The sequence below is a fragment of the Eretmochelys imbricata genome, chromosome 2 (assembly GCF_965152235.1).
Source record: "Eretmochelys imbricata isolate rEreImb1 chromosome 2, rEreImb1.hap1, whole genome shotgun sequence".
Lineage (NCBI taxonomy): Eukaryota > Metazoa > Chordata > Testudines > Cheloniidae > Eretmochelys > Eretmochelys imbricata.
The window spans coordinates 65,068,216-65,082,765 of NC_135573.1; the positions used below are offsets into that span (position 1 = coordinate 65,068,216).

The window sequence follows — 14,550 nt, forward strand, 5'->3', positions numbered from 1 at the left end:
CAATATGATGTAAGGATGCTCTGCCTGTTGTACAAAACCTTATACTATCATTTAATATTCACCCAATTTTAATTTTTTTCTCTTAATTAATCTTTTACTTGGGAGGCTACAGGCAGTCATCTGAATAGTAAAAAGCCAAAGACCTGGGCTTTTTATACTGTCTTCAGAAAACGTATCTTTGAATTCAAAGTAACGATTTAGCTATACTACACTTAAGGTCAGAACTAACACATTAGTCAAATGAAAGGAAGTTACTGGAGAAAGATTAGCATTAGTATTGAGATACAAAATGTAATCTTGCCCTATTTAGCTTTATAGGGCAAGTAACTCTTGAAAGACAATGTATAATTTAAGGTTTGATTGACAATAGATAATATCTATAATCAATATTACAAATCAAATTCTCTTCAGATTGAAACACCATCTCTGTATAATCATAAAAGGGATTCTATCTTCTGCACAAGCCCACCACAGCTGATGTGGATCTAATTCAAATATAAAAAAGTAAACAGGGTTCATGGAGAGGAACAAATCATACCTTTCCTCATTTCTACACTGGAAGCATTTGACTGCTGAACTTGCCACCAGAGCTTTGTTTCCTAATTAACAGGACTGATATGTTTTCACCTTTAAAGGCCTTACAGCTCCCCAGAGTAATCAATCTACTGCAGCTCAATTACTGCACCAAGCACACACCACAGCCAGTGAAGGAGACTTGAACGACTGCAGCAGGAGCGGAAAGATATGAATATGCATAAACTCTAAGTGGGTGATCGAATCATCACAGAGGGTCATGAGAATTTGCAGCAAAATAATGAGAAGAATTAATCATTGCAGATTCACAGGCACTTAGGAAGAGAGTACGTTTTTCAACCGTGTGTTAGAGTTGAGGAGGAGAAGAAACTGGCTTTCAGCCAACTACGAATTGATTCACATTCCTCAGAAATTGAAGTTTTCAATATAAAGAAGAAACTTATCTTTGTTTCTGATAACGGACTAATTATTGCAATGGCCCTATACACTGGACTAATTGAAAACTATGGTCAAAGCTTGTGAAATTCACACAGCTGGAAGCTCTTATGTGGATATTCACTTGTTTCCATTAAACTAGAACATTAAACAGAACCATGAAGTCCTGAAAATGTGTTATGATAACTTCATGTAAACAAGCACTTAACAATTGGCACATACAAGACGACTAGTCCTAGAAGTCACTGTCTGAGCATGCCTACCCTTACTGTTAATTCTATTAAAATAAAAGGTAAACTAACAAAATAAGTTCCAAGGGCTTTGTTTATTTTAGACAAAGAAAACGGCATTGTAATTTATGAGCATAAATGTTACAAAATACAGTGGTAAGTCTCTCTAAAGAAAATATAGGTATTTCAAACTTAACATTCAGCAGATAACCGTTTTAGGAGTACTTCAGTCACTCATATGAAATAATCAAATGTAAATCATTTTTGTTCAGTGACCTTGGAACCCGGATCACAACCAGGGCTCCTACTCTTCAAGGTACTTAAGCATGTGCCTAACATTAAGAATGCGAATAGTCCTTTTGACTTCAATGTGACTACTCATGTGCTTCATGTTAGGCACACACTTACTGAACTGAGGCCTACAAAAGTGTGTGATTAACAATGGTAGGAAAAAGTAATAAAAATATTCTAATTCAACTGGTTATCTTTAGAAAACTTAAGTAACAGATTAACCACTTGACACCGGTGGTTCTGCAGCACCAACTATTAGTGGTAATGCACTGTGCATTAGCCTGCTGCACTGGGAAATAACCACTTCTATGAAGTTATATATTAACTTTAATCCTGATTTCAAAAAAAGTTGGATTTTCATGTACTATAACAATACTTGGTAAGTTTACTTTTTAAAATTTTCTTCGCTGGCACTGATTCTGAAAGAACTAGTCAGCTATGGAAGTGAAACACTTCATATCTACCACTAAAAAATAAAGAAACCTACAATTTTCAGTTAATTTCCTAGAAATTCATACTTTAAGTCAGCCCATGGTTCAAACCATCAGGAGACTTAAAAATATGAGTCTTAAGAAAACTAACTAAAAATTGTAGTTGACTCACATTAAGAGCTCTATACCAATTTCAGGATTCTATAGTGCCCCAATTAGCAAAAGAAAGTGGGTGAATTCAGCATAACTGACTTTCTACCAAAAGTCATTTATATGCTGATTGTACTATGTGAAACATTCGATATATATTTTGAAATTTCATGTGTTTATGTGACCTCCATTTAACTAAAATGTCCCACCACTATTACAAAAAATAATTACAACCAGGGATCTCCTTGTGCAAGTTTAAGCCTCAGTTTTTCATCTTCATAATTAAGCATAAAGTGATCAGTGAGATTATATGAACGGTGTTAGATCAGTCTGTATTGGAAAACTATCTGGGGGTGAAAATAAAAATAACATGATATCTCATGAATTTATGGAGCACATTGACCTTCTGATTCCCTTAAAGCAAACACACATGAATGCTTACTGGATAAGCAATATGAGAGCAGTATTTCCAACAATCCAACTCACCTTAATAATCATCTAGGATATCAACTGCAGTAAGTATCTACACTACCAAACAAGCAAGACAGGTAGCCTTTGCTCACTGGACCCTACCACTAACAAGCAGGAAGAATGAACTCACTCTGCCCATTACTACTGGGATTCCAGATCTGGAATAAGTGAATCGCTTGCATGCAGCTGTCTTAATACTTCACGAGTCCACAAATAAAGAAGAATCGATTCATTGAGATATCTTGAGGTTAAGGCAGTAGACTGGGACTCAGGAAATCTGGATTTTATTCCTAACTTTGCTGCAGGCTGAGACACACATTGGTCAGGTCACTTAAAAGAGTGGCTTGCTTTTCCAATTTGTAAAGTGGAGATAACATCATCTCTCTACCCTAGAAGTTGATGGCAAGGCTAAATCCTGCATAGTGTTTGTGAGGGTCTCAGATGCTAAGATGAGAGCTACAGAAAAGCCTATAAATAAATGAATCAATCACTGCTGATTTTTGAAGCTTCATGAACACAAAAGTAGTGGAAAAATTAAACAGAAATACAGCAATAAAAGGAAACAAACTCTTCCTTTGCTTAAAACTAAAAAACATCAAACTGTTTTCTGTTCATGTAACATGCTGCCATCTGGTGGCCACATTAAAGTTATCAATTGTTAATTCAAATTTTCAGCTGACCGGGTCAACAATCTGAAATACTGTCAAAAATTTATAGGTAATGTGCTATAACAATTTGAGGATAAATAATCAAGAAAATTTAAAAATAAGTTGGAATTTTAGTTAGCCAGAAATAAATGTCAGATATGATATTCATCTCTATTCAGCCAACTCCTGGAATTAAATGTTCATTCTTATTTTCCACCATTAAATAATAAGATGCAATTGAGCACAGACTGTCATACGTTAATTCTAAAACAAACTAAAGGGTGTGCTTGGAAGCAGAAGTGAAGCTAAATATATCTTCCTATTAGAAACAGAGATAACTTGTCAGTGAACATGCATCTATGCATTGTCACTACAAATCTTAAGTGTCCCCTATTCTTTAAAAAGTGAATTTAATATGCCTACTTATGAGGTTTAAGACCCCTAATGTTAGCATGGCGTTCTGCAAGTTATATAAACTAGAATCTCTGCTAGCCAAATCAAGATGTTTAATAGCTGTTTATTACTCTCTGATTAAAGTTTAAAAGACATATCCTATCACCCAACCAAGCAAACTTAACTGGCAGAAGTGCAATATAGTGTGCTTTTAAAAAATAAGTTTACTTTGGAGAAAGGCTGGTCTCTGAGAACAGTTCAGTTTTGTTCAGAGTTTGTCAATTTCCCCCTCTTTTTAAATAATATGCATCACTTCTTAATGGAGAGTTTCTAGGGCCACCTTCCATCCCATTTGTTATCAGATATTATCCTTGTGGAAGCTACGCTAATTACTTACATGGATAATTAATGTTAGAAAAGAGTAAGTTTTTTTTAGCTTCCCTTAGTGCAATTTAAGAGCTGGAAACAAGAACCAGCACCATGTGACTAGTCAGTTCTCCACTATCAATCTGATAATTACCCAGGTGATTGGTGCCAACATCTGAGTACCTGGGTTAGCCCAGCCTTAGTATGAGCATTCCCACAGCAAAGTCCTCTCCATGTTTCTGTTCCTTACTGTTTCTACACTTGGTTGTGTGTGTCTGGGGCATATGCAATGGTTTTGTGTGTTGAGATGGTCTAGAATTCTTTCCAGTCAACTGTCAGCTGCAGGAGAACTTGCCTGTGCCCTTGGGGGAGGGGAAACGGTGTGAAGGGCAGTGGAGGACTGGCATTTGCCTGCATCTCACTGCAAAGTGGGCATGTGCTGGCCAATGCTAAAGCGCAGTTTAGGCTTTAACCATACCCCCAGCCATGAAAGCAAGCATGGGTTCAAAACACAAATGAGCACATACCTGAAAGTTGTGTGGGTAGACAGAAGGAAGGTTTGGGCAAATACAGGAAGGAGCGCAGGCTAAGCCTACCGTGTAGACATACCATGAAACTTAATCCTACACAACTAATCCACTAATAAGACGTTACTGATTCAAAACCACTTCTGAAAAGCTAGAACTCAAGGTCTATCCCTTTCCCTTAAACAACTCCTTAATATTAACTTCTTAATACCCTCAAGAGAGAGACAATCCTTTACCTTGGGAGACTTCAATATCCATATTGACAAATCACTTTGCCATTAAATTCTATTCCCACTGGACACCGGGTTCCTCATAGTTTATCTCCAACTCCCCTACCTACTCTAGGAGGAATATATTCCATCTAACAATATCAAATGTTATTCTCATCTTGTCCATCAGCAGTAACTCACTCATATTTAACTAGGGGGGAGGGAAGGAGGAAGAAGGGTACTACCTTAGGATGAACAGTCCCTTTATTGTCCCATAAAATAATGGAACCTAGAATCTGACATCTCCATAATTTTTTAAATATGAATTTAGTACTTGTGAAGACAGTTGAAGCAGCCGCTCTGGAGCCACAAGTACCCATAAAATATGACCAGCATAGACAACTCTTCAATAAACTTCCCTATTCTACCCTGTCAATGTGCATCAACTCTGTCCCAATATATTTCACCAGAGTGGAAAGACAGTTCAGTCCTCATGACCATAACCTCATGACTGCAACCTCTCTCCCTGCACTCTCCACAAGTGTACTCTACCAAAAGGTGGCGAATGCAATTCATGTGATGACCCTAATAGGAAGTACTGACCATTAATTTATTTCACAGTAGCCACCGTGCAGTAGTAAGATAGTAGCAACTTTGGGATATTAATGAATTGGGTTGTGTTCAAACTAACAACCTAGATTTTGTATGTGTTACTAGGCTACTGAACTATCCATTTCTCCCTCACGGCCCTGCTATTTGTCTCCCAATGAATCATCTGCTGATCCCTCATTTGCAGATACTAACCCACCATTCAATATGTCAATAACTACTGTAAAGCTCTATCCCTTCTTGGGCTCTGCTAACTTTGTCCCTCTTCTTCCTCACCACCTGATCATGGTAACATGGAGACAGGGGCATGAGACAGAACGCACTGTTCATCATTACTTGGGATTGCCCAGTGCACTAACCAATGATTCTCTTGGGAGCAGAAACCCAGTCTCTTGAAAGTTCAAGGTTCAGTTGGTGTGAGAGACTCAGTATGTTCAGAACTAATCTACCCTAACATTTCTCTCTCCATTAGGTGCTAAGAGGAATTTGTTACTTTACCTTTTAAAAGGAGAGGATATTTAGTTCTTATAAAACACTTTTTACCTATAACTCTCAAAAAGTTTCAAAGCAGGATAAAGCATTATCTCCATTTTACATATGAAGAAACTGAAACACAGAGAGGTGAAGCAACTTGCTCAAGATCACACAGCAGGTCAGTAGCAGACCAGGAGATATAATCAAAGTCTCCTGATTCCTAATCTAATGGACCATGCTGCTTCCCATTAAAATGAGACTATTACTGCTTACAGCCAACACCAACAACTCAACCTGGTGCTCCCTTTATCCAAACTGTTTTTGTCACCTATTAAATGCATAATGCCATGCTAATTCAAGATTATGGCTGTACAGTGCACATTCAAGAAACATATAGGTTGAAGTTAAATTTTACCCCTTTGTACATGTGCATTATATACATGTTCACACACAAAGATCACAATACATATCTAAGATAATGTGATCAAGAATTGAAAGATCCAGTTGTAATGCATGTATAAGGGAGGAAAAGTTAAGGATTCACAACACAATTTAACACCCAACTGTATGACTTAATGTGGCATTAGTGCATCTTTCTTTCTTTTTTAAAAAGGAAAAACAGAAAACTCCCCGGCTCTATAACTAGACAAAGGACAACTAGTGCATTAGTATAGTGGACTAACTGTGCATTTCCATACCTATGTAAATATCTGCTATTATAAAATAGCATAAGCATCTCCCAATCCCTCTTGCCAGCTTCCTAGGACACTTTTTGTGCCCTCAGTTTTTAACTGCTTTTTGTCTTTTAAATTGAGCTAAGGTCTGTAAAATATATGATGTAAGTTTAAAATGCAAAAAGCCTCCACAAACTGGGATACAAAAAAGGGTCTAGTGGGCTGGCAGGTGCTTATGCTGCTTTAAATATTTCTTAAATTGCATAATTCATATACCTATTAGCTACATAAATACATGGCTTGTGGGGTTTTTTTGGATACTTATAGCACTAAGATCAGGGTTCCCAACCTGGAGGTTACAACCACCCTATTCTTTCCATATTGCTAAATGGGAAGGGATAGAAGGCAGGGGACCACCTACATGGAAAAGATAGTGAACCACCTCTGTAGGGGCTATGATAGCTCTTGGCATAGTTATGGTTAATTAAGTAAAAACGTATCTTGGTTCAATAGTCATTTTGACAATGTCTCTGATAGACAAAAAGTAGAAAGTAGTATAAATCTGTTTTGATGCTTATTTGATGAGAGTTAATTTGGAAATATTCGATGTTACTGTAACAATCCAGACACTTAAAGAAGTTAAATATGGAAAATCTGTTAGGTCATCACATCCATCTCCCTGTCAATGCAGAACTGTTCCAAACAGTACATATACTAAGGCATTTTATAGTCCAAATTTATTTTTCAAGCAATGATGTTTCTTTCCACTATTCCCTTTGGAAAAATAATCTGTAAGTCACCATTAAGATAAACATTCCTGATATCTGACCCACATGACTTTTGCTTTGTTTCATCTCATTAATTCTAGTTGGATTATCTTCAAATACACGTAAACTATCATTTCACCACCCTTCAGTTGTGAAGTCAACTGAAGTCAATGGGAGCTTTGAGTAAAGAGGGCTAGCAAGACCATGTCCCTCTAGTTCTTTATAATTCCTTCCTCATAAATTAATCCCTCCAGGCCAGAAATAACCTCTTTTTGGACACCCTCCAATTTCTTGACATCTTTTTGTTACTGACTGGTATCCAGAATTGAATGCAGGTAAGTGCAGCCTCAACAATGTTTTATGGAAAGCTATTATTCACCTCACTTCTTCACAATGTGACACCTTTTGCCTATGCAGCTCAAAACAGCACTGCCTGCCCATCCCTCAACGTAAAATCAAATTTTACTTGTGTTCACCATCTCACCTAGGCTTCTTTTAGCATCATGCTTTCTTAAGTATTTCCCTCATTTTTCCCATACCCATTATCTCGTGTGTTATAAGCCAAAGCTCATTATTTCCTGCTTACAGTTTTAACTTCTCTAGATCCCTTTGATTATTTCCTGTTCATGCCACCTCTTAACTTAGTACTGCCTGAAAAGATAATTAAAAAGTGCTCTTTACCTCTTTTAGAAAACTCTGCAAAGCCTTCCTATTTCATAAAGCTTTCCTATTATAACTCGGGCTGTCAAGCAATTAAAAAAATTAATCATGATTAATCTCACTGTTAACCAATAACAGAATACCATTTATTTAAATATTTTTGGATGTTTTCTACATTTTCAAATATATTGATTTCAATCACAACACAGAACACAAAGTGTACAGTACTCACTTTATATTTATTTTTGATTACAAATATTTATGCTACAAAAAACAAAAGAAATAGTATTTTTCATTTCACCTCATACAAGTCCTGTAATACAATCTCTATCATGAAAGTTGAACTTACAAATGTAGAATTATGTACAAAAAAAACCTGCATTCAAAAATAAAACAATGTAAAACTTTACAGCCTACAAGTCCACTCAGTCCTACTCCTTGTTCAGCCAATCGCTCAGACAAACAAGTTTGTTTACATTTCAGGAGATAACGTTGCCCACTTCTTGTTTATAATGTCACCTGAAAGTGAGAACAGGCGTTCACATGGTACAGTTGTAGCCAGCGTCACAAGATATTTACATGCCAGATTCATATGTCCCTTCATGATTCAACTACCATTCCAGGGGACACGCGTCCATGCTGATGATGGGTTCTGTGCAATAACAATCCAAAGCAGTGTGGACTGACATGTTCATTTTCATCATCTGAGTCAGATGCCACCAGCAGAAGGTTGATTTTCTTTTTGGTGGTTTGGGTTCTGTAGTTTCGGCATCGGAGTGTTGCTCTTCAGTGATTTCTGAAAGCGTGCTCCACATCTCGTCCCGCTCAGATTTTGGAAGGCACTTCAGATTCTTAAACCTTGGGTCAAGTGCTGTAGCTATCTTTAGAAATCTCACACTGGTACCTTCTTTACATTTTATCAAACCTGTAGCGAAAGTGTTCTTAAAATGAACATGTGCTGGGTCATCATCCGAGACTGCTATAACATGAAATATATGGCAGAATGCAGGTAAAACAGAGCAGGGGATATTGAACTCTTTGGGAGAGAATTGTGTCACAAATTTAATTAGCACATTTTTTTTAACAAGCGTCATCAGCATGGAAGCATGTCCTCTGGAATGGTGGCCGAAGCATGAAGGGGCATACAAATGTTCAGCATATCTGGCATGTAAATACCTTGCAATGCCAGCTACAAAAGTGCCATGCAAATGCCTGTTCTCACTTTCTGGTGACATTGTAAATAAGAAGCAGGCAGCATTACCTTCTGTAAATGGAAACAAAACTTTTCTGTCTTAGCGACTGGTTGAACAAGGAGAAGGACTGAGTGGACTTGTAGGCTCTGAAGTTTTACATTGTTTTGGTTTTGAGTGCAGTTATGTAACAAAAAAGAAAATCTACATTCGTAAGTTGCACTTTCAAGACAAAGAGATTGCACTACAGTACTTGTATAAGGTGAACTGAAAAATACTATTTCTTTTATCATTTTTACAGTGCAAATATTTGTAATAAAAAATAATGTACACCTTGATTTCAATTACAACACAGAATACAATATATATCAAAATGTAGAAAAACATCCAAAATCTTTAATAAATTTCAATTGGTATTCTATTGTTTAACAGTGCGATTAAAACTGCGATTAATCATGATTCATTTTTTTTTAATTAATCGCATGAGTTAACTGCAATTAATTGACAGTCCTACTAAATTCACTAGGGACCATCAATAGCCTAATTCTGTTCAAAAAAGTGAGATGATGTCTATTTTATGAATGCATGCTGTTTATTGTTCATGGTACCATTATCCCCTAGAGGCTTATTGATCTCAATATTTCTTCCATTATGTTACTAGCAACTGAAATTGGATTTCCTGGATGGTTATCATCAGGCTCACTGCCCCAAAATTCTTCTGAGGGATTACATGGGGATGGAGAAGAATATCAGTGTCACACTACTTCCCCCACATTCTTCTAATGCCTCCCCATTTTTAGAAATTCTTGCCACTGATGAGGTAAATACATTACAAAATTTGCTTATCTTGGGATGCACATACTCTATACCAGCATATTATGAAGACATGTCGGCTTAGTTAAAGCTGAGCAAGTCTTCACTTATAACCCTCATTTAACACTCACCCTCATACAACCACCCCAATTTTGCCACTGTGAAACCAAGTCACCTGAAATTTCACAGGCACTGAATTTGCACCATTGTGAAAGTTTCAGTAAATTTAAAGTTTATTTTGGTGAATACATGTGCCTTAGACCAGTAATACTCAAAGTGGTGGTCCGCGGACTGGTGCCAGTCCGCAAGCCATCGGCTGCTGGTCTGTGCGCACATTGGGAAAAAAAACTGCCGGTCCCCCACATCAGATAGCTTGAGCAATACTGCTTTAGACCACATGAAACCTTGACCAGTCTGGGAAAATATAAGTAGGAGCCTGTTTAGTGACTCTAGATGTGAGCTTGACTCATACAAAGTATGGATCCCTCCAGCAGGCAGAGAGAATTTATATCTTACATAGCTCAGGAAGCTTGTATTCAACTTCCCTAGACAGAACTGGACTACTTCTGATTGCAGCACATGAAAGCCCTATGCCTCAACTGGGAGTAAGAAGGCTGTAATTCTATTTCCAGCTTCCTTTTACGAGAAGTAGTTTTACCTTGTTTTTCCTTTTGATATCTGACAGCTAATGGGCAACAAATCCACTATCAAAAGTGAACACAGTATGAAAAGTGCCAAAATCAGACTTAACAGTCAGAAATACATACTAGAACAGAAGAGTCTGAGCATCGTCCATCTTGCCCAGTATCCTGTCTCCAACAACGGCCTATATCAGAACTTCAGGGGGAACATACTGATCAGGACAAGTATAGAGTGATCCATTCCCAGCTTCCACTCCCAGATTCTGGTAATCAGAGGTTTAGGGTCATCACTGACCATCTTGGCTACTAGCCATTGATGGATCCATGAACTTATCCAGTTCTTTTTTTAACCCAATTATACTCTGGGCCATCACTAAATCCCATGGCAATGAGTTCCACGGATTAGCTGAGAGTTGTGTGAAAAAGTACTTCCTCTGGTTTGTATTAAACCTGCTGCTTATTAATTTCATCGGGTGACCAATGATTTTTTGCTAACAAAAACTCGAGAAAGAGGCATATGGCAAATTAGGTTTACGACACTCAGTATTTTGACACTATATTTGAAATGCTGTAAACGTACATCTTAGCTTTCTTAAACTGATAAATATCTGTCAATTCTTGTAGAAAGGTAGCATAGCAGGAAAGTTAAACACTGCAATCTCAGCAATTTACTCAGTCTGATGTGTCCACTACATTTTACTGAACTTTGTCTCAGAATATTAAAAAAAACAAAATAGAAAAATGAAGAGTAGGGTTCAAGTCATATTTCTAAAAGGGAGAGTAAAATGAGATTCCAAAAAATTTCAGGATAAAGGAGTGGGAAAATATGTTAAAAGATTAAAAGCTTAAAACCAACTGTTTAATTAAAAGGTTATCAAGAACAATTATAAGAGCAGTTACCTCCTCGACATTAGAAGCAGTTTTGGCAGATGTCTCCATAAAAATAAGTCCATGCTCTCGTGCAAATGCTTCACCTTCTTCTTTTTTCACTTCTCTTCTAGACTCTAAGTCACTAAGATGACCAAAGAAGAGACAGAGTTACTTACCTGGACAAGTAAAAAGACTCCAGAAGCAGTTTCTTTAGAGACGTACCTCACATGGCTTTCATGTGCTTCCCATCAAGGGAACTATTCATATCTATCAGTTAGATCTTTACCTCAAATAAGATATGCAGCAGTGGTACCATAAGGGATAGTCATACCACATCTGTTTGAAGTAATAAGTTATTTTTGACCCAGACTTTAACCATAGCATGAACCGTAATAAACCAGCTTCCAGAAGGAAAATATAGGGGAGCATGCATGCATAGACACTAACTTCAGAGAACTACTGTTAGAGGCAAGTATCTCTCCTCTCAAATGTAGCATCATCAATTGATCCACCCTCCAGAAATTTAAACTGGTAAAAAGCATGTATTTATACAAATAAGAGACTTTTTGTGAAATAAAAAGGGACCAGTCATCTTCATTTTCTGGTTCACATGCAGTAACACAACATTGCCATGTGGGGTTTGCAAATGAAACAAAAGAAAGCTTATACTCAGACAAAAAATTATTACAAATCATAAAGAGAAACATTTCTAAATGATTCTATGTTGCCTTAAACCTTGTTTCTTACAAAAACTAATTGTTGGTCTTGAAGTTGCATACCCATAAAGACTCCTTTACAACAGACAGGTGAGCTTGAGTGATTGATATACAAAACTACTCGTTTTCGACTTCCTAAGAAGTTTAGGTGAAAATTTATTATTGTAGGTTAGGAAATAGTGTATTTGGATTGGACAACTAAAAAAATGACATCATATTTTGTGAGTTACATAAGGTAATTGTAATAGCTGGGGCTATTTCATTCTTAACTCGGATTTTGTTACATGTGCAGAGTGATATATTTATTTCCTGTCCATTCTGCTTACCTTCATTTTGGACAGGAGGGATTACACTTTCAAAAAGTTGTACCTAAACCGTGCATGCAAAATATGTATTTGCAAACAGCGTTCCAAGTAAAATAGCTAACTGTAAACTGAACAAACATTTAAAAAGATAAGATCTTGTAGTGGTCAGCCACAGATATTAATGCCATATTGACTTTATAATGACAATTCTCATGAACACAATGTATACCAGAGTGAAGTATCTGTATAATATTTTATTTACATGTTTACTTTTTAATCACAGCAACTGCACTTCAATTTTGCATCATAAGACAGGTATCTGGTATTTTGATTGTCTTGTGTGAATATAACAATTTTGACTGTATACTTTGGCTTAGTATATATACTATGACTATAGCTGCATTTATAAAAGATACTAAGAGATACTGTGTAATGAATAACCAATTTATTTGAGCATAAGCTTTCGTGAGCTACAGCTCACTTCATCAGATGCATTCAGTGGAAAATACAGTGAGGAGATTTATATACACACAACATGAAAAAATGGGTGTTATTGTACACACCGTAAGGAGAGTGATCACTTAAGATGAGCTACTACCAGCAGGAGAGCGGGGGGGGAACCTTTTTTAGTGATAATCAAGGTGGGCCATTTCCAGCAGTTAACAAGAACGTCTGAGGAACAGTGGGCGGGGGAATTAACATGGGGAAATAGTTTTACTTTGTATAATGACTCATCCACTCCCAGTCTCTATTCAAACCTGAGTTAATTGTATCCAGTTTGCAAATTAATTCCAATTCCGCAGTCTCTCTTTGGAGTCTGTTTTTGAAGTCTTTTTGTTGTAATATTGCGACTTTTAGGTCAGAGATCGAGTGACCAGAGAGATTGAAGTGATCTCCGACTGGTTTACGAATGTTATAATTCTTGACATGTGATTTGTGTCCATTTATTCTTTTACGCAAGAGACTGTCCAGTTTGACCAATGTACATGGCAGAGGGGCATTGCTGGCACATGATGGCATATATCACATTGGTAGATGTGCAGGTGAACGAGTCTCTGATAGTGTGGCTGATGTGATTAGGCCCTATGATGGTGTCCCCTGAATAGCTATGTGGACACAGTTGGCAACGGGCTTTGTTGCAAGGATAGGTTCCTGGGTTAGTGGTTCTGTGGTGCGGTGTGTGGTTGCTGGTGAGTATTTGCTTCAGGTTGGGGAGCTGTCTGTAGGCAAGGACTGGCCTGTCTCCCAAGATTTGTGAGAGTGATGGGTCAACCTTCAGGATAGGTTGTAGATCCTTGATGATGCGTTGGAGAGGTTTTAGTTGGGGGCTGAAAGTCGCAATATTACAACAAAAAGACTTCAAAACCAGACTCCAACGAGAGACTGCTGAATTGGAATTAATTTGCAAACTGGATACAATTAACTCAGGCCTGAATAGAGACTGAAGTGGATGAGTCATTACACAAAGTAAAACTATTTCCCCATGTTTATTCCCCCGCCCACTGTTCCTCAGACGTTCTTGTTAACTGCTGGAAATGGCCCACCTTGATTATCACTACAAAAGGTTTTCTTCCCCCGCCCCCGGTAATAGCTCATCTTAAGTGATCACTCTCCTTACAGTGTGTACGATAACACCCATTTTTTCATGTTCTGTGTGTATATAAATCTCCTCTCTGTATTTTCCACTGAATGCATCCGATGAAGCGAGCTGTAGCTCACGAAAGGTTATGCTCAAATAAATTGGTTAGTCTCTAAGGTGCCACAAGTACTCCTTTTCTTTTTGTGAATACAGACTAACACGGCTGCTACTCTGAAACCAGTGTAATGAATATGACTTAAGAAAAAATTTTTCATCATATTAAACATTTGACTCAAAGTTTGGGGCAAGTTAGCAGGGTGTTTGTTCTGGAAGACCTGCCCTGATAATGACTTTGAGGCTTGAGCTAATATGCATATGCAGTGTGTCTGTCAGTCAGTTGAGATCTGCAAGTTTCAAAAGTGGTCTAGAATTTGTAGGCTATTTTAAAATGTCCTTACAATTAATGTGTTAAAACACAAATGCAGAACAAAGCTCTAAATTTAAGTAACCATTTCAAATATTCATGCAAATATCTGACAGAACAGGTTGCTGCCTTGATATTACACAC

General features: G+C 37.3%; 1 protein-coding gene across 1 annotated transcript in view; it reads right to left on the bottom strand.

Annotated features, from left to right (window-relative positions):
* Positions 1-14,550, bottom strand: part of RAB2A (RAB2A, member RAS oncogene family) — an 82,397-nt gene that overhangs the window by 9,839 nt on the left and 58,008 nt on the right. Inside the window, exon 6 of the mRNA XM_077810227.1 lies at positions 11,413-11,524. Coding sequence (XP_077666353.1) covers positions 11,413-11,524 — 112 coding nt within the window. The remainder of the gene's footprint in view (positions 1-11,412; positions 11,525-14,550) is intronic.